Below are 21647 nucleotides of genomic sequence, written 5' to 3'. Positions count from 1 at the left end.
ACACACAATTCTTAACAGAGGACAGTAAAGGAGTAGATTACACCAATCACTGAATGAACACAAAACAGTCCACTTTAAAGTGCTAACTCTGTATCTGGAATCCCATTTGACAAGTTTATCTCCAAAATTCACCTGCACTTCTCCAAATACAAGACACTGTTTCATTCGTCCTACTGTGAGTAAATAACTGATGAAAAGAACTTTTCTATTTGCTACAGATACTGCAAACTTGAATGAAGCTAAGAATATTCCATAGCAAAGGCTTATGCTACACCAACACTAGCAGTATCCAATACACGGTGTATTTCACTTGTAAAACCTACATTCCCATTTAGAAAAAAAAAATCCTTTAACTGGTACCACTCAGAAAAATAACTTTTGAGACTAGAGACCATGCACTGGTGAAAATTTCATCGTCTTGTACATTGTAGCTCTGTACAGACACACGCATCAGATACACGCATTTTGCAGTAATATTTCGCAGCAGTTGTATTCTGTTCTTTTGCAAGACCCAGACACACACTACATCCCAGGCACAAAGGCTATGAAAACTATAAATTTAGAAGAGAAATTAATGCTGAAAGTCCTTGCTTAAAAAACACATCCTTTAAACAAATAGCTTTTGTTGCTTTGTGAAATATTACTGTTGAGTCCTGAATTATTCAAGTCAGCAAACTGAGTTATTTGTAACTTTTCAGATTTGGCTAAAAGGCTCACTAAATGTATTAATGGGAAATTAGCACACTCAGCCAACATTAAAGAACACAAACTGAGTGATTGTGTGGATTGAGTGGGTTTCAGTGCTACAGGAGAACATGTGCTACACTATTTAAACATGAGCTGTCTCTTTATATTTGAGGAATTTAAAAGTAACTAATATCAGAGAATCACAAAATATTCTGAGTTGGAAGGGACTCACAAGGATCAAGTCCAACTCTCAATACAATGCATAAATCCCCAAATCCACCAAAATGCACAGAAGAAAAAGCTTTCACAAGGAAAGGTTCATGCTATTCTTTTACTGTCACTGTAATAGGCCAGGTTGGATGGAGCTCTGAGCAACCTGATCCAGTGAAAGGTGTCCCTGCCCATGGCAGGGGGTTGTAACTAGATGGTCTTTAAGGTCTCTTTCAACCCAGGCCATTCTATGATTTTATGATAAGCATCCCTTCTTAATGATTTGCATAAATTAATATCCCACAGTTATATCATCTCTACTTTGTGTATAGAATTCTGATTAATAGCTCCTGTAAACAAGGAAGAAAACAATGAACAAACCTTTCTGAAGTATCTGGAAATTTAAACAGTAAGGTTTTATTTGCTCAAGCAGTTAAAATAATGTTAGGTTTTTCTTTTCTTTTTTCTTAAACACTAATCAGTTATTTGGCCTATGTGGAAAATAAAGGAAATATTCATGCAAATTTTACTTTGAAAAAAAATAAAGGTAGTGGAGAATATTCTGAAAGCCTTGATGAGAACCTGGGGGGACACAGATAATTCTGGCACTCATTTCTGTATTTGTGCTATTCAGCTATGAGCTGTGCCCACAGATCACAGCTCTGGTGACTGTTACAGTATTCAGCTGTAGCAGGATTTGCTATGTTACACGACAGTGCAACACAGGCTTTTCTGCCAGGAGCTAGTTATTAAACTGTGGGTTGGTGTGGTGGAGTTGTTTTTGTTTGTTTTACAACCATGACATATGGAAAGAAGCAACAACAGTTTTATGTGTAGAGATTACAGAACTTTACCTTTTAAAATACTCCACTTCTCTCTCTGTTTCATCCATTTCCACGCTGTCTAGATCAATGTCTTTGGGTAGAAACACATCATCTACAAAGGAAAAAGGATGACACTATGTTAGATTCAATGGGGAGGGGGGAAGGAGAGAGGAAGAATCTTGAAGAAGCTGCATTAAAGATGTTTTTGGAGAATGGATTGAACTTTGTAGACTATTGATTATTCATATTTAAGCTGAATTAATAATTAATAATACATATTTATAATTAAAAAGACACTTCTTAAACCCCCTATACTAGTATCTCTGCCCAGTCTTTAAGGAGTTACACTGGGAACAAGGAAGAGATTAAACAGTAAATTTACTGATTTCATGGGTTGCAAAAAGATACCATAAACCTGGAATATGCATGACAATAGTCAAATTATCCAAAGGGCTCAATGAATTAGATACCTGTTGAATGACTGAAATTCATTGATCTTATTACTAAAAAGGTAGTTTTGGAAATATTTGTAAAGAAAAATACTTTAAGAATTCTGGGTTTCTACAGCTGCCATACTCCCTCTGGGACATGATCATCAGGCTGTGTCTGAAAGCTACCCACATTTAACACATTAATACATGACCTGAATTTAGGTCTCAGCTATAGCAAAAAAGTCACCATAAAAGTCTCTTGGTATATTGTACTATCTCAGTGTATGGTTCTCTTTTGTACTTTAAAAAGAAATAAATCAGAAAGCATAATTTTTTGTAGAAATCAATTTGAACATTTTCCTCTTGAAATTTCTTTTGTGACCACATATATACTCCAAACTCATTTCTGAAGCTGCTTCACAAAACATTCCAAAAAGGCTGAGACAAAGAAACTAACCAAAACCACCAAATACACACCTGGACCCCAGAATCCTTGAGATTATGAGAATGGACATCACTCTTCTAAAGACACTCCTGGTGGTTTAAAAGGTGCATGTATTCGCTGTTTAACTTACTCTGAAGAAGCAGAAGGCCCTATAAACACAGGGCTTCCCTAGCACTCCTAGTTTTCTTCAGCCTCTTTATAACAAGAAGTTAAAATACTCTGCCAGAATACATTTTCTTAAGAAACAGAGATCTCACCAAAAGCAATAATGTTCACTGCTTTAACAGCTCATTTTAAAACCCAGTTAAAACCCCCAAGCTCTGTTACCCCCTCTTCATGTTCTCAATTACCCAACTTCTCACTTTTTTTCTCAGTTCATTTTTTGTGTCTTTGCCAATTTTGTACATCAACCCTATGTCTTAAAAGAATTACAACCACATGAAAAAATGTATATTACAGTATCTTTCTTGTAGCTCCAAAGTCAGAACTACTTAAAGTAGAAATCCAGTCCCAACTCCAGAGAGAGCAGCACAATTCTCTCAGAAACATGTCCCTGTGTTTTTTCACACCTAAGCATTAACTTTCAGAAACTGTAAGTACACTTGATTTAAGCAGCAGAAAACAACAGTGGGGGCAGGGAGGAGGACAAGACGCAGGAAGGTACCTGCATTCTCCTACAGTAAATGCCCTCCATCACCACCACCCTCTTCAATGTTTTCTCCTTCAAATGTCTCCAGTCTCCTCTTTCTGCTCCCAGTTCTGGAGCTTTATCTTGCTCCAATCACTGGAGTACATTCTTCTTGGTAAATTAAAAAAGCCAAACCCCAAACACACCACAAGAACTAAAGGTATCAGAGAAAATGGTTCCATGCAGTGGTTTAATGCTGTATTGCTGCTCCACTGACACGGAATGGAAACATTAAACATAAGATTTAAAAAGAAAGACTGGTGGGCTGACCCAACCCAACCATGAAACCACAAAAAAAGCAAAGCTGGGTTCTACACCAAGCACTTCCAACAACCACGAATTAGGTTCATATTTTTGTAACAAAGCTTAACAAACAAATATTATGAAACACTGGCAGAGACTGCCGAAGGATTAAGGTCTGCTATGCTGATGTGCTTATCAGTCAGAATGGCAGCAAGAACTGCCACACATCTCATTTCTGCACCGTTACCACTCAGCTACCAGGTGATCCCAGGGGAATGAGCCGGTGCTCTGAGCAGGCCGATGTTCACACCACAGAACTGCCATCTTGACTGGCAGTCCCAGCAGGGACCAAGCATGTGCAGGAATAAGGAATAACCTGGTGCCTGAGAACGGCAGTTTAACTGGTGTGCTGACAAAGCCAACCAGCACTGCATGTTCTTCTCAGCTCTGATATTAGCTTTTGGATGTGTTCAGGCAAACAAAGAATAAGATGGAAATAAAATTTTTCAAGTGTAACTTGCTTGAGTCAACTCAATCTCCCATGGTTTTATTCTTTCTATCAGATAAATAAAAAAATTCTGTTTACTAGGACAAGCTAAACAGAGAACACAATATTATCAACTAATTAACAATCCACTGCAACTTTTCGCTTGGGCAAAAATAGTAAATTAGTTTTTTTTTATTTACTTACCTGTTAATGTAATGAATATAAGAAAGGAATTATTTCCACTGAAAAAATGCATATTTATGCATGAATGACCATTCTTTTGACTGTAGAATCCCCTTTTTTCTCTTGCTTAAAGAATAAGATCAACTTTATACTATATTATACTATGCCGTATGAAAAACCACCTCACTTTTGAAGAAATTCAAAATGGATTTCAGCATACTATTGAATTAAATTATATATTTATTTTAAGCAAGACAGGCTTTCCAGAAGACTGGCTTTCTTAACTGACAAAACCCCCCCACAAAACCTGCTAGCTATTTTATTTTTGAAAATATCCTACACCTCTTTACTAGAACACTATCCATCTCCTAATTGTTACAGTTCTGATGACTTGAGTTTTCCTGACACCAGTTTCTCAAATTTACATTGGCAGAAAGGCCTGAAGATAAAGATGTCAGACTTCTGGATTTAAATGGTAACAATAAAAACAACCCAACTTACCAATGGAATTGTTGACTTTGTCCCCTTTTTTCTTCTTGTTTTTCTTGTTCTTGCCTTTTGGTTGAGGAGAATCTGCAAGTATTAGCTTATTATTTTGCTGCTGTTCACTTGGTGAAGGGGATTCACTTGTTATGGGTGCTTTCTCTTCCTTTACATGGTTCAACTGTTTTTTGTTGTTATTGTTCATTTTCTTCTCATCCTTTTTAGGTTCTGCAAGTGTTGGGAGCTCTGCTGCTTTTGCTTTGGATTCTATTTGGTTTCTGGTTTTAGTCTGAATCTCAGCTGCTTTGGGGGATTCAACAGGCTTTTTCACTTGCTCAACACATGATTTGTTTATCTGCTTTAGTTTCTGTTTGTTGTTTCCTTCTTTATGTTGATGCATAATATCAAGCAGAAAAGAGAGGGGCTCATGCTGCTTTACACTGCCCTCTTTCTGATAGAGCAGCTTTGAGTCTCTAGTGTTTACACTGGATAGTTCACAGCCCGTCTCTAGAACTGGCCTCTGTTCTGTGTGATTCACGTGTCTCGACAGTGAACCGGAGGAGGTTTCAATCTTTTCTGATTGTTCAAGTGTACCATTCTGAATGTCTTCGGGGGCGTTTGGGACAGGTTCCTTCACTGCCTGGCAGTTTCGAGTGAGCATGTCCACCTTCTGGCAGTCCTTACTGCTTCGTTCTTTCTTCTTTTTCTTTACAGCCCGCAGCTGCTGAAGTTCTTGAAGCCGCTGTAATTCCTGTTTCAGCCTCTCTTCTTCCTCTTCCTCACGCCGCCTCTGTTCCTCAAGCAACTGGTGATGCTCCCTCTCTCTGGCTTCAGCTTCAAGTCGAGCTTTTTCTTCAAGCTGCAAATTAAAAACAGGTTTATGGAAAGTGACAAATATTTTGGAAATTTAGAGTTTTAGGGATTATTACAACTTTTCTCTATGAACTTTACAAATACTAAGATGTGAACACATGAATATACTTAATCCACAAGTCTGCAGAGCAAGCGAATAACTACACAAAATCTGCCCTTTTAAGCACACTACAATCCTTTCTATATTTCCGTTTTCTATGTTTCTGTGACTCATCTGACTATTGTTAATACCAACTGTTGATCTTCTCTTTGCTATTGCTAAGCCTAACTTCCTATCAAAGCCTTCTATATCCACAAAAACCTGCTGAAAACAAAACATTCAGCTTCTTTCTCAACGACTGTGTTTATTAGTAAGGTAACTCATGTTTGCATCAGGTTGTATCTTTTACCTTTTCTCTTCCTATGGTAGCAGAGTTGCTCTGTTTCACTGTTCAGGAACTTTAGGAAGAGCAATCATTAAAAACATGCACCAAAACACTAAGCACATAATAGTCACATTGAAAGTCGTCAAAAATACTAAGGGTAGCAAAGTTTTCTATTGTCATCCATAAGTTCATTAACCAAAGCAAAGGCACAAGGGATTTTTTCCAGCCAATATTGCCAATGCCTAAAACTTCGCTGTGCAGCACTGAACTTGCATCATTAGCAAAATGAATGAAAGTCATACACTGAGAACAATCATGACCATTTATTTTCTTGTGCATTTACGGGTTCCTGTATGGTATTACTTTTTCAGTTACGGAAGTCATCCAAAAACCCCTGTGAGAATCTTCCACTTTTTATGCTCAAAGTGCATTGCAAGAGCAAAGTGAATTTTGCATCCGAGTTTTACAAAATTAATGTTATTTATAAATAATCCACTAAGCCTTCACAATGATGAATAGTGCTACAACACGAACCTAAAGAATTTAACTAGTGAACATTAGGTCTTCCAAACCCATGGAATCATTTAAAGAATGCAGAAGTAGAGCCAGAAGGAAATCCACAAACAAGAAAATATTTACAGCGTGGTCACATAACATGCTTACCAGACTTCAAAAAACATTCAGTGACCAATCTTATTGCGCTTTGAACTGAAATCTAAGGCTGATACCTGAATTGCAGTAAGAAAAGCAGATGTCCTGCTTGTTCCAATTAAAAAAAACCAAACTTACTCTAGTAACTCAGCAAATACTGTTTTAAAAAAAATAATTTCACTGTTACATACTGGAGGGGTTTAGAAATCTTTTTTGTTAATTCTCATTTGAAAGCAATCTGTAATTTTTTCTTCTTTGCCCCCTCTCTGCAGCTTGCCACTTCACTCCAGCTTGGGATAACCCTTTGTGTCACCATTTGGCACAGCAGTTAACCTCTGTCAGACAGGACAGCAAGGTGCTCAGTGCTAGCATTCTAAAAATATCAAACTTAACTCTTCCTCTGTCATAAAATCACTGACCTATGTTCCCTGGCCTCCTACAGAGATACTTTACCATAATCATTATCCCAATACAGAAACATTGGCTTTCTAACTTCCCCCACTTTTAAATGTCATTGCTACAAAATAATAAAATTCTTAACATTTCTGACACTCAGAAATAACTTTCTTAAGTGTGGGAAATTCCAGTATAAAGCTGACTTGCACCAAAACACATGGAAATTGACACTGTGAGGAATATTCCCCATCTACTACCATAACTCCTTAGCTAGCATCAGAACAGGTAAGCTGGCTGTGTGGAAACAAACAGGCAGTCTACCATAAACTACGCAGAAAACACTTACAGCATTATTATAAAGTACAGTGGCATACTTACAGAGACTGCACAGATTCAAAAACATGGGGTCTAGGATAAATGTACTTTCATGTCTTACCTTTCTTTGCTTATGTCTGGCTCGCTTGGCTGCACGAGAACTGCTTACTGGTTTGGTTTCAGAGCTGTTTATAAACTGTAGCAAGTCTTCCACCTTTCGATGGTCAACAACACTTTCCCTTTCAGAGATCTGATCTGGCTTCTTCGGCTGTTCTTCTTTCCTTTTTGTTAAACGTAAACGAAGCTTTTCTCGCATCTCTGCATAATTTCTACTGGTTGGTGCAGCCGGAGGCTGAAGGACACAAGACAAAAATGTAGTGACCAAATGGAAAAATTTCACTGACCTCATACTTTTGAGATTTTGGAATTTTTGAGACCTTCAAATAACGTGGGAGGTCCAAACCTGACTATCAAACTCCTCATTGTTTGTAGGTGCACCTAAAAGTGAATTTGACCAGCAACAGACCTGTCAGACTTAGTGCTGGCTTGTGAACTACGTTTTCCAACTGAAAGAATGACTGATCTTGAAGAGGATCACATGAGGGAGAAGACAAAGAAAATTTCAAAAGCAAGAAAAAAGACTTCCGTATTCCTCTGTGATTGGTATACCATATCTGAGAATTTGAAAGGAGCAGACATTTGCTGGTTTTTATTTTCTATGAAGTCTGTTTCAGAGTTTGGGCTACAGGGGTCCCTGGGCTATAACTGTGAAGGGCTGATGATCTTGCTCTGTGCCAGCATCCCCTACAGCAGAGTCACATCAATAACTTAACACTGTTGCAAGTGGAATCCTTGCATCATGTTTCATATCTGTATTCCCACCCACTGCTCCTGCCTCTCAACTCCCTCATTCCTCCTCCCCTCCTGACACCTTACCCTCTCCCCTCCTGTACTGGACGTGGTGCCCATCTATTTGCAGCTACACCAGTTCAACTCACTAAACCAGCAAAACAAAGGTAACTATCAAACACAGATAAACCATGAACATGGTGGGAACATGCAAGGAGAAATGGTATCCCCTCCCTGCCATTTCAGCCACAGGGGCTTTTAATTCACTTCAAGCACCAAGATGAAATTGCATTTGATGCAATCCATGGCCTACAAACTGAGCTTTTATTTCAAATGGGAAAAATGCCAGTGACTCAAATTCTACTACTGAGCTGATTATTAAAACAGATTATACACTGATTTACATTTAAAGAAAAAACTACATATGGCAACTTGACAGCTTTTAGCATTTCATTTGTGCAACTGGAAATATATGTTTACAAGACTTCACTAGACATGTTACTGGTATGAAGTTAACTTATGGATTCTTCAAATAAAGTCTAAAGTATTAAAATAAAGAACGTAAAAGATTCTGTATAACCTGCATGCATTAGAACTTCATAATTTCTTCAAAACATCCTTTAAATACAAATACAAGTCAGTGCCTATCAAAATACACCAGTAAAGAAAACAGTTCGTAACTCCGAAAACAGTGAAAACACAGTTTGGGTTTTCCTTGGATAAAAATATAATTCAAACTTCCATGGCCTACGTTCTAGGTAAGAATAGGTGTTTTTCCTTTTCTTTTTTTTTTTTTGAATCAAGTTTAAGTGAATACTTCAAGGATTGGTATTTTTACAGATGGGAGAATGGCTCATAAATTGTCACAAAGATGTAATGGCTCATAAATTGCCACAAAGATGTAAACTAATATCCTATATAAAGTGTACTTTTACCCAAACTCATCACATTTATTATAATTACAGTACTACAGATGAGTGCATGAATTTTGTAAAGTTATTGAAATGGCTCAACAACCCTGTTTGCAGTTTCAGTCAAACATGGTATCTATTATCCAAGCCAGTTGCTTCCTAAATCTTTTAGTCATTTTTATAGTCCTTGAATGCTTTCAACTGGAAAGGTTTGTTTCAATTCTTCATTTCAAAGAAAATTACTTTCTAACTCCTTTTACAACTTTCTCTTGAGTGAGTTCCAATGCCACCCCCTTAGTTGCAGTCTGATAAATCACATGCAATCAATGATGAGTAAGTGACAAAAGATCAAACAAAAGCAATTTAAAATACAACAACTTACTCCTCCATGGCCGAAGAACTCACAGTAACAGCAGTCACAGTATTTTCCTTCCTTCTGATTTGTGGATGTTGAGGTACTGGAGCTATGCTCTGAACAACTATCTTCATCTTGGCTCTCCTCTCCATCATACTGTTGATGATCGTACGTGTTACTGTTCTCACAGCGATGGCCCTCACAATCAGGATCACTATATTAAATTAAAAAAAAGCTTATAAAAACTCTAATGATAATAGATAAGGTATTTGAAAAAACAAAACAAAACAAAAAACCACCAACCATATACATTTATATGTACATCTACCAGGAACAATGACTCTCAAACTGGGATATCAGGTACCAATATTGTACCCAACCCTAAAGCCTTCATCCACTAGCTTGTAAATGGAGACATTCCAAACCAAGTAGAAGGTAAACTGATACTTGGGAAAGAGGTTTATAAAAAAATTAATCTAGTGACTCACTGAACAAGCAGAAGCAAGAATAAGTTTTGGAACTGTTCTTCCTGGCTTTCAACAGGTAAAGTATTTCAGAAGTAGTGATTCTAGATATTTTAAATTACTGCTTTTGAAACTGCTGCCCATCTCATCACTTGTGGTCTGAAGAAAGCTGTGCAGTTGCAAATTCCCTAGTTTTAGACTGATTTGCAAGCTCTTGACTTAAACAAAAAACCCAAGGTCACCTAAAACCAAAATGTTCCCATTACCCTGTTTGCAACCTTATTTTGAAGAGGAAACACTAGCATGTCTCTTCAATAAGCATGTACATGGCAGTTGATTTCCTCCAGAGCTCTGTATAACTGTGCACTCAACATATCTACAGTCCAGTTCTTCTAAAACTGATGTGATTTTTCATCAAAAGAAAGTAGTATTAAAAAAACCCCTCACTTGTCTAGGACTAGCATTTCCTTGTTTATGTTAGAAAGGTGAAAACAGGCCATAATCTGTCTTGCCTACCAAATATACATAAATCTTCTTTCTAACCTCACTCCCCTTCCCCAGAATGCAATCACTGCTTCTGGGTTGTCTCCCAGTTCATTCTTTTACAAACTAAAAATATCAAGTTAGCACCTGGAGATGATGAGAACAGTTGGCTATTGTGTTCAACTGCCCATATTCAGTTATCTCCCTGCACCAGAAAATTTCTTTACAAAATTGCAATAAATTCTCATTTATGAAACAACAGTTACTTATTTTGTGACACCACCAATGAAACCAGTTGATAACAGAAATAAGGGCATTTTTAGAAGCACTTTAGGTGTGCAGTTACCAAACTCCACCTAAACCTTGCATCTTCCTCTGAAAACCTATAGTAGCCAGGAGGCTACATTCACAGCATCCATGATCACAGCTCTACAGGTCACAGAGCCCTTAGAGCAATGACTCAGCTGCTTTTCTGCCTCCACCCTCCAGACTTATCAAATAGCTGGCACCACTGTCAGTCTTCCACAATACAGAACACTACCAGAAGACAGCTCCACCAAACTCCTCCCAACCTCCCAGACCTCTGACAACCTTTATAAATCACATCCTTCCACGCTATGACCACTGTATAAATGGTGGGACTGATACCTAAGAAGTCTTGAGTGTGGTCAGGAAAATGTGCTACCATGTGGCAGGTTTCAAGACCACATATGATCTTTTTCTATTTTGAGCTAAATTACAGACTCCATAAGTTTTCACAGCTTTTCATTCCCACTTGCCACATAGTGCCAAAATGACAGAAAACTGGTATGTTATACAACAGGTTTGTGTCTCAGCAGCAGCAATCACTACTGGCAATGACAGAGTAAAAAAAAAGTAGAGTTTGACTTGTATATCCCCAGGTAACGTTTCTAAAAGTGCGCAAACATTTGTTTTTAGGACTCTAAATTCAGTAACCAGACTCTGCAACAGAAATCCTATTTGTGAAGTCTCACATCGAGTTGTATACTAAGTATCTGTGCTCAGTTTCACCTGCTGAACAGCCAGACAGCTCTCTTTCACACTACAATCACTGGCAAAGGAGAAGAGGTATCTGTATTTTCATTTCCCTTCTACTGTAAAAAACAACAAGAATAATCACACCAAACTTACCTGCAGACACTTGGTGGGGCACTTGCAGAACTGTCTGTGGTTGAAGTAGGAGGTGCAACTGTAGTAGGACAAAGACCTGAATGAGGATCCACAAATCCAGGGGCTGTTGCAGCAGTTTTGGGGAAAGGAGGAGCAGCAAGGTTTGGAAGATGTGGTGTAGAGGCTGGAGACAGTGCAGCAGGAGACAGTGAAGGAAGGGATGCTAAACTGGTAGGACTATTTCGTGGTGCAACTGGTGCAGAATGTCTATGGTCCTCTTTATTAATATTGTGGAACACTTCACCTGAATTTGGGGGGAAAAAGAAAACACAATTAAAATCAGAAGTATTTCAACACATTTCTATTACCAGTTTCAAACCCTATCATCAAGGTCTTTCACAAAGTTCTTTAATCCAGGATTACAGAGACTAACTCAGGAGTAATAACAACAGCCATTAACGAAAATCATCAAGATATATTACCAAAAGAAACACATACACAAATCTTCATCATTAACTAAAGGTACTCAAGCCAGTTACTAAAGCTGTATGTGAATTACACATGCCTACCTATTGATGAAGGTCTCTTGGATGATACTTTGAATTGGTTGCTGCTTGACTGCACTGTAGTTGCTGTACAGGAGACAGAAGAAGTGGCAGAAGAGGTTGCCATGACAACTTTATTAGCTTCCATAAAGGCATCCTGGAAATTGTACAGACATTTCTTCTTTGCAGCGTTTTTTTTCTCTTTGCTGTCAGTAACTGCTGTTGTTTCATTGCTAGATGTAGTAGGAAGTGCTTCGGGTCTTATTTCTGAGAGTGCTGGTGCTAATATATCACTCCCTTCAATTGAAACACACATAGTAATTCAGAATCACAGAATTACAGAATTGTCTTTATGGGATTTAGAATTAAGCATTCGTTAATTTAGAAGCAGACAAGCAAAGACATATTTTGTTAGTGTTGGCTTAGTATGATTAGTGAAGGGAATTCTCCTTTCCCCGTTCCTCCTCCCCAGATAATGGAGACGTAACAAAAAGTGCTGTGAAGTCACAGAGCAGAAATCACAAACCTTAAAGTTACAATTGTAAGAAGACTACTAAATATGTGTTAACAAGCAGCAAAGATGCTACAGATATCTTCATCCATTTAGAATTTAAAAATTAAAACTGGACACCATTTCACATGCTAAGTATATAATCTTAGTATCTGAAGTCCAGGTTAGCCATGCAATAATTATAACTACAAACAACATATCCTTTTATCAGTACAACATGATAAATCTTATCTTTATTTATTTGACATTCCAGTTAACTACAGTAACACCTTTGTGATAGACCTTCCACCCAAATGTGCCACCACCCATCTGCTGGAACAGCTACCCATGACTACATTTGTAAATGGATGAGCTATCCTATGGAGGAAGTTTTCTGGATGTTTTTAATGCCTTTCTTTTTAAATATCACTGTAGTAACCTGAGACAAGTTAGCAGCAGATCAGCCTGAAAAAAAAAAAAGCCAAAACACAACCCCAAACTTCCCTTTTCATATGAGTCAAATGAAATAAAAAAGGCATTTTAATATTTGCTGTGATGCGACTGGAAAGTTGTCTTTCTCTCTGTAATTCCTCTTTTATTCTCTTTCATCATTAGTGTTTGCAAAGGCTTCCTGGCTTAAATTAATCTTTTTCTTGATTTATGTCTCTGTCTTTTTGAATGACAATGCAGTTATCTCTGTGCATTATAAGAAGGAGGATGTAGTACCATGTTACCAGTGTTCTTATTAGCCTGTAGAAATAAGGCAGGCCTTTGTAGCAGAATTCTAGAAGTTATTTAACTTTCTCCTTACTTCCTATTTCTCTACAGTCCTAAACTTCTGAAGACAACTATAACTCTACAATGACCATAGATGAAAAACAGCATGCTATTCTTCTGCCTTTAGCATCTTCTCCCCAGTACATAAGAATTTATTTTTCAATTTTCAGCCCCACTGTAGTAGAAGTGGCAGCAAATCTGCCAGAATCTCATCTTATAAAACCACAATGATGAAACCAACCACTCCTGAAAAAAACCCCCTATAAACCACAAGGCTTTTAACTAGTCAGTGTGAAGTAGTAACAAACCCTCACCAGGAATTGTGTCAGGCAAAAATGTAGCAGGATTCCAGTTCTTGTCATTCATCATCTCTGAACCCCAAAGACTTATAAATTTAGAGCTATTCCAATCTGGAGTGCTCCCAAAACAGCTTGGATAAATATGATCTTGGAGAGATGCATTGAATACTTGATGCTTGTTTGTATGATTCTGAACTGGAGCTGGTGGTAATGCCTACAAAAATAAAGAGTATTTTCCTCATTAATATTCTGTTTGCTTACACAGTCACTCCAACAGCAATATTCAAATCCCAGTGTTTTAACTGTGAAAAGCATTATAAAAAGCATAATAAACAAAATTTCCAAGAATGATAAAAAACCCTGATTTGTTGATTATTAATGCAAATAATATATTACAGATTGTATGTAATGTATACGTTTTATACTCAAAAACACTGCTTTTAGATACAGCTACATGATGAACATAAACATCCAAATCTCCAAAAATATTTGTGTTAATATGTAATTAAAAACAGTATTTGTATGAATACAGAACTTGTCAGTAATTACTACCTTTCAAAGCCCAAGTTGCCTAAACCAATCCTCTCTGACACACCAATCATTACCACATTAGACAATTGTGAAAAAGGGATTACAAACACTTCAGCATTGAAAATAAGGGCAAGAGAAAAAGACATAAAACACCTAAAACATAAAAAAGTTGATTATTTTCTTCTGTTTTTTTTGTCTCCAAGTATTAACAGGTTCCTGACTTAAAATTACAGGCAAAGAATAAACCTTTTCATTTTAAGAAGCAACTGGAAAAAAAAAGGGGGGGATCATACACTTTCTTCTCCTATAGAGGCAAGTCGTTCTGGCTCACCCCATTTCTTCTGGCTGAAATTGTTTATTCACATTATAAAATGTAATTTCTCCTACAGACCTTATGCAATTCAAACATATTCAACTACTGCCTGCTTTAAAAAAAGGCAAGGAAAAGCAAGTTTATTCTATTTTTGCACTAGATTTGATGCAATGAAAAGCTATGCAGAAGTAGATAAAGATATTAAAAATACCAGTTGAGTCCAATGACATTTCAGACGTGAAAGCCTAAACACTCACGGCCAAACAAATTACTTATGTACCCAGTCTCATTTCTTTATACAGAAGAATTTTCATTATCTGACTAATGGGGAAGGTGGGAGGGGTTGGAATAACCTGCATTAAAGAAAATTCATATACATGAGTACAAAAAACCACTTAATGGGGTTTCAGAAGAACAGTAGCAGTTGTTGCTGGCACATTGCAACAAAGGAAGGGACACTGATAAGACAGGAAAAAAAGAAAACAAGTGGATGTTAAGGAGGACAGTAAGAGTCAGTAACAGTCATCTTGGTGAGCTAATTTACTCTCCTTGCAACCACAGGATCACTGGATCAGACCAAAGGGAGACAATAAGAATATGTATCTAATGACAAAGGCTTTGTCCTTTTCAGCAGCACTCACAGTTCAACTCATTTAAATAGTGTGTGAAACAACACCCCGTTAATAGTCACTCTGGTTTTTGACTCCTACTTCTCAAAAGCTGCCACCTGGTCCCGGTTCTTGTTCCATATCTTTCTCTTGTTTATTACAAGTTTAAGGTCAAAAGAATTTTGCAGAACCTGCAAAAATGCAAGTTCTCTCACAGCACAACAAAACTTACAAATAAGGCTCGTATGCCTCTGCTTTCTCAAAAAAAAAAAAAAAAGAAAAAGAAAAGAAAATATCACTAACATTTTGAACTACAAATCTCAGAATATTATTGCCAAAATGGAATACTAAATTTTGACCTCTGATATAAATGAAACTAATATCTAATTAGTCCTATTACACTGACTAAAGTCCCATCACTCTTTCCACCATTCAAGACTCATTTGACTCAACACACTTTCTAATCACAGCAAAGACATTATCAGTCTTCCTGACAAAAACTATCCTTAGCCCTTCTGTAACAAATCTTCCACCAGTTCTGAATCTGTCTTATTCCCCACCCCTCACTATTCCTCACAAAAGGAATACTATAAACAAACCACAATGTAAAGCAACTGTCACTGTTGACTGGTAGTCATGCTGGTTTGTTCAGATGTACAGCATTTTTCCCGGGATGAGGATGCATCCCTGTCCTTCATCAGGCTTACCTTGTTGTGTGTGAAGGGAGAAGCAGTATACAAGGTGGGATGAATAAGTGGACGAGGCAGATGAGGAATTGTATGCAATGGTATATGCCCATGGATGTGAGGATAAAGATGAAGTGCAGGATGTGCAGGTTTTTCAGGATTCATAAACTGGTGGCCAGCAGGCAGTCTTCCAGTTGCAAGTGCAGGGGCTGTTAGTCCTGAGGCTTCTTGTTTGCAAACGTGACATTCACAAGCATTTGGACCTTGATCAGCCTGTAAAAAAAAAACAAACCCAAAACCATAACCAAAAAAAGAACCAATTAAAAAATTCAATCTACTCAACAGAGAGTAAAAACTTAGTAATCATTATTTCATTATGCATACATCAATTTATATTTTCAGAGCATGCACAAAATTATTTGGTTAATACCAATGGAAAAGTCTTGCAGTAAAGTAAAAGCATTAATGAAGGATCTTTATCTTACTTAAGAATACCCTAAAATTGACAGCACTTCATACTATACAGACATTTAACGTCCATGATCAGTGACAACAAGCAAAACACTCATACAAAATACTGATACAAGCCTTGACAGTGTTTGATCATTACTAGGAAATTAATTACCCCAGTATACAGAGAAAAAGTTGAATTGGATTAATATTTTCCACAATTTTCCAAGCATATGGAAAAAAGTACATGTAGGAAGTAGTGATAAAGGTTGATTTGCTGATAAAGTTGGAAGTAGTCCTAAGCTGCATTAGACAGAGCATGGCCAGAATCTGTCAAGGGAAGCAATCTTTCCACTCTGGTTAGCACTGGTGAGACTGGTGCCAGGCTCAGTTCTAGGCTCCCTAGTATGAGAGAGACATGGACACACTGCAGTGAGGCCAGTGAAGGACCACAAAGATGATTTAGGCCTTGAAGCATCTGTCACACAAGGAGAGAAAGAGATCACTAGGATTGTTCAGCCTCAACAAAGAAGACTTGGGGATCTTATCCATGTGTGTTCACTGACTGGGTGAGGAAGAGACAAGTAGAGAGAACGGCACCTGACTCCTCTCAGTGGTATCCCATGAAAGGACAAGAGGAAATGGGCAGAGAGCGAAATACAGGAAATTCCACCCAAACCACTGATGTGTGAGATGGTTGAACACTGGAACATATTTACCCATAGCAGTTCTGGAGCCTTCATCTTTGATGATACTCAAAACACAACTGGACACAGTGCTGATCAACCTTCTCTAGATGATCTTGCTTTGAGCAGAAAGACTGGTCTAGATTAGCTCCGAAGTCCCTTCCAAACTCAACCGTTCTGTGATCGTGTGAAGTTGACATTTCTCATGAAAAATGTCATAATCCCACCAACCACACCTTCTTAGAAACTTTTACCCATCTCAAGGTATTATCAGCCTCTGTTGTCTCAAAAGGACTCAAGACTTCAGAAAAAAAGCAGCCCAGGAAAGAGTAGCTCCATTTACCTCTCTCAGCTCAGTACTTTTTGCTGCCGCTGTCACCTGATATTTCACTGAAAGATAATTTTATCAGAAGCAACAGCAGGACCACTTCCCAACTGCTCTTTTTCCCAGCAATATGGAAGTACACATTTTTCCAAAAATGTAATGTTAGCTAATTATATTTCTAAAAAAGAATTGACAGGTGATATTCTTCTTAAATATGTCTTCCTCTTAGAAGCAAGGAATTCTTCATTACCACCTAAAAGCACTACAGCCTTTAAGATGAGGTATATTTTAAGAACCAAAGATTCTATAAACCAAATACAATGATTAAATTAATCTGGTGTATAAAGAAGAAAAAAACCCAACTCTCTCAAAAAGAAACAGTATTACTGAGAAACCAACACTAATCTACTAAAAATTAAAAATGGAAAAAAGAAGTCAAACAGAATGATGAGACTCAAAACCCAATACTGACAAACCTTTGCATACTGAAAAGGAATCCAAAGAGAGACAGAGCTACTGAATAAATGAGCAATCCCAAGAGACAATGCCAAATGCACATGACATGTACCAGTGAAATTAATCACTTAAATACAACACTGTACTCACTCAGCTCTGATTAGAAGACCAGACTAAAAAAAGAAACTCACAGAGTTCCCCAGAAAAATTCTGAGAAAATCCCTTTTCCATAAAGAAAACAAAAAAGTGAAAGGCTAAATCCATCTTTTTATTTTGCATTTTAGTTTGCTTCCCTAAGGCAAGTAGACTTACATAATCTCATTTGATTTTCCACAACAAATGCAGAACCTCTTCACTGGTTTCAAACTAGTTTGACAGAGGTCTCACCCCATGTAAGTATGGCACTGGTCAACCATACACAGAAAAAAACCTCTACATACTTGCTGAAAGAAAATCAGTTTACTCTTAACACATGAGAAAATACTTTCAGTGGAAGGTCTTACAAACATCCTAACCACAGGAGAACACCGACTGGGAGATGACTGTTGTCTGAGCTATCAAAGGTGCACCAATGTGGATTCTTTTGTACAGTAAGAAATAAAAGTAATGTTCTCCCTCAAAGCAGTGAGTCTGTGTCATAGCTGTGGGGTAACTCAGATTAAAAGCCACACAACTACAAAAGCAAATCCATCAGATACTTTGCCTTGGCGCTCAGCTGTTAAACTGAACACCACTCCTGGCTGAGCAGATATTCTAGGCATGGTTCTCTCGGTGGTCTGGTGACCTTACAGTCAAGAGCTTAATAGTCTTAAACCATTAAAAACAAACAAAATCACACACACCAAGACCCATGACATAAGTCATGCAATGGATTTAAATACCCAGGGTTTTTCAATGGGGAAGGTTAATCCTCAAATATAATATTAAAAAATACTTAGTGTTAACTAAGTACTTGTAACATCCCCCAATTAATTTCAAAAAACATAACATTAATATTTAGCAAAGACAAAGGTCAAACTTCCAAACAGAAATGCTCCTTAGTTTATGTCTCTCATTCATACAGGCAGGAATAAGTATTTTACCCTTTTAACTGAAGCCACCTTCAATATGACTTAATATTTTTCAGGTTTTGACTACAGGAAGATATTTGCCATGACAATATAACCATTAGTCGAAAAATATTTTACATGTCATACTTACCCACTGATAACTTAATATTTTAAAAGTTAAGGAAATAATTGATGATACATGTCTTCTCATTCAAGCAGCCACATTTCAGAAATTAAATTACTACAAGGGTTGCTTTTAGATGACTATACCTGCTGACTAGGGTAAGAAGGTGGTGGACTATCCATTTTTGTTTCATCTTTCCTTAAAGCCCTTTTTCCTAGAGATATTTCCTCCTTTTGAGTCCCTGGTGGTTCACCACTGCTCTCCCCATCTGCTTCTTCATCATCTGCTTCTGAAGAACTGCTGCTCGTACTGCTCACCTGAGGAGACTGAAAACATCAAGTCATTAACACGGGAGTGAAGGACAGGCCCTTCCCCAGTGAGCACATCCAACTGCCAGAAAAAGACAGGACGCTGGAAATGCTGTACCTCATCTTTCAATGCCATGTTTTCACCTCCGCCGTTCAGCTCACTGTGAATTCCATTCATGTTGGCTACAACCTCTGCATCATCGTAGTTATTCAGCGGGTAGATATCAGCAAATTTTGCTGATAATGGTGCAACATCTTCATCATCACTACCACTGAGGGGAAAAGAGGCTTCAATAAATCACAGTGCTCAGTAACCTCAGTTATAGTGAAAGCAGCTACAACACCAAAATGAAGTTGAAAGTATCCCTTGTATAAATGTTCTGATTAGGAATCAAAGGATGGTCTCTCAAGTTGTTCAACTGAACCTACACTGTCAAGCAAGTAAAATCAAGCAAACTGCCACACAAATCCTACTGAATGTAGCAGTCGCGTGTCTGAACGACAGACTTGATCAAAAATGTGATTCTCTGCTGGTTTTTAATAAAACCTTTTCCCGCCACTGCTTTCTGAGCAAGAATCTATGGAATTAATAATCACAGGATACGGATGACCTTTAATTTGATGAAAAGAGCCTCATGCCAATGATTTCATTTACAGAAATTGTGATGTGGAAAAAAATACAATATAAAATTCAAGTTTTTCCACATATTAAATGTCAAACCAGTAAGTAGGGAACACTGAACACATCACAGTAACTCTTAAATTTCTCAGCAGCAACTAGTTGGTAGACAACCCCACATCTGCTTTTCAGAATCTGCTCTAAAATACTTCATGGAATTTTTTGCCATACACATAGCTAGTAAAAGAACCTGCAGGTTTAATTACTCACTCCAGGGATATGTTGCAAAGATTCGCTAGTTTGTGTTCCTACAACAATCCAGAGCTCTTAGAAGAGCTCTTAAATTGTACACTTTATCTTGTTGCATTCCTTAAAATACTGTGCCAAGATCTAATTACATGACAGCACCATCAGGCATATTTCAAACGTGCAATGAAGAAATAAAACACAGCAGATAGTACGAGACACAAGACAGCACCTCCCCAGGGAGCAGTGGTACTTCCCTAAAAATAGGCTTCTGACAGTAAATAATACTTGGATTCAACTGAACTAGCTTCTGAAGAGACAAATTGAACAGTTTTTGACATTTCAGCATCAAAACTAGTGAGAGTTTATGGAAATGGCAAAGCACACACTTAAGAATACACAGCTAAACATACCACCACAAAATCTGTTTTCAAGTGTTCCCTGAATGGGATCAGAAACTAAAGTCCTGTTACGGAAGATTAAATCATTGATGCTGGTAGATAAACGTTTAGAGGAAATGGAACTTAGTGAGTGACAGTCATCAGAAACACCTCACACATCGGCACTCTCCTCGTTCATCACACCATAGTAACATGGAACACTAATGCAAATTTCCTTGACTGTACCTACAGCAAGTATTTCATCAGTGTTCCCACCAGTCCCAAAGCTGGGTGGTTTTTTTAAAAGTATTCTTTTAGAATATCACATGACAGAGGAGACTCCTGGTTAGCTGTACACATACCCAATACAAAAGCCAGCCCACCAAGCAACTCTAACCCTTCAGAATTACGAAGGGGTGGGAGTTTACATTAGACTAATCCTCAAATCTGATGGTCATTGTGATCAGAGTATAAGAAAGGGGGTGGCAGATAGTTCTGATGGAGACAATTTTTAATGACTCGGGTTAACACAACTTCAACAATCCTAAAAGCCTTCTAAAAAAGGTTTTCTTGGAAGTAAGCTGACTCATATGAAATGACAGTCCCTCAAAGAAAAGAACACCAGTTCCTTTGCTCAGTCCAGGAAAATGTGACATTTTAAAATGATCCTCTAAATTAGATATGTATCTGATGTCCTTGTAATTGCAAACCAGGAAAGTACACACTACACACACTTCTAGCAATATTGTTAAGTCAATATCTTCAGAAATTTTTAAGAACTTCACAGGATTTTTTTATATATATATGTTAGCGCACATATAGCACCGGAGTTGTGGTTGGCTGAATACAGTGCTGTTATTAAATAATTTTCAGAGGAAAACTAACATTACATAACAACAGCCTGCCAATGCCACTTGCCTGCTCAAGTCCAATTCACTACAAAAACTGAGAACAGAAAAAAGAACTTACAAAGTTGGTGCAGAACCATTATCTGCGAGGATCAGTCTGGGATGTTGCTGAATTGTGATAGGCGAGCTGGAACCTGATCCTGAACTTGCTGAAGACATACTGGGTGGGCGGATCTCAGACAGATAATCCGGAGCAGAATCAATTTGTAGTGGTAACTGGTTAATGTGGATATCATCCGTTATAGGAGAATCCATGATGCCACACGTTAAAATGTGTGAAAGGCTGCAGTCATCACAAGTACATCTGTTCAAGAATTAAGATTACATGTTTCTATGACCTTGTTTAAGTAGCAAAGATTTAAAGTAACCACAT

At 37.7% G+C, this 21647-nt stretch overlaps 1 protein-coding gene across 4 annotated transcripts in view; it reads right to left on the bottom strand.

Moving 5' to 3' along the window:
• The window catches only part of FAM193A (family with sequence similarity 193 member A), a 45742-nt gene that overhangs the window by 2482 nt on the left and 21613 nt on the right, over positions 1–21647 (bottom strand). For all 4 annotated transcript variants that reach the window (XM_032686477.1, XM_032686478.1, XM_032686474.1 and 1 more), the window contains 11 exons: positions 21336–21578; positions 19240–19393; positions 18960–19139; positions 15745–15996; positions 13601–13799; positions 12044–12316; positions 11496–11778; positions 9424–9610; positions 7403–7633; positions 4700–5540; positions 1752–1833 (listed from right to left, as the gene is read on the bottom strand). In XM_032686477.1, the coding sequence (XP_032542368.1) occupies positions 1752–1833; positions 4700–5540; positions 7403–7633; positions 9424–9610; positions 11496–11778; positions 12044–12316; positions 13601–13799; positions 15745–15996; positions 18960–19139; positions 19240–19393; positions 21336–21578 (2925 nt within the window). The remainder of the gene's footprint in view (positions 1–1751; positions 1834–4699; positions 5541–7402; positions 7634–9423; positions 9611–11495; positions 11779–12043; positions 12317–13600; positions 13800–15744; positions 15997–18959; positions 19140–19239; positions 19394–21335; positions 21579–21647) is intronic.

The sequence above is a fragment of the Chiroxiphia lanceolata genome, chromosome 4, assembly GCF_009829145.1.
Source record: "Chiroxiphia lanceolata isolate bChiLan1 chromosome 4, bChiLan1.pri, whole genome shotgun sequence".
Lineage (NCBI taxonomy): Eukaryota > Metazoa > Chordata > Aves > Passeriformes > Pipridae > Chiroxiphia > Chiroxiphia lanceolata.
The sequence above is the reverse complement of the archived record's forward strand: the minus strand, read 5'-3'. Positions and strand labels throughout refer to the sequence as shown.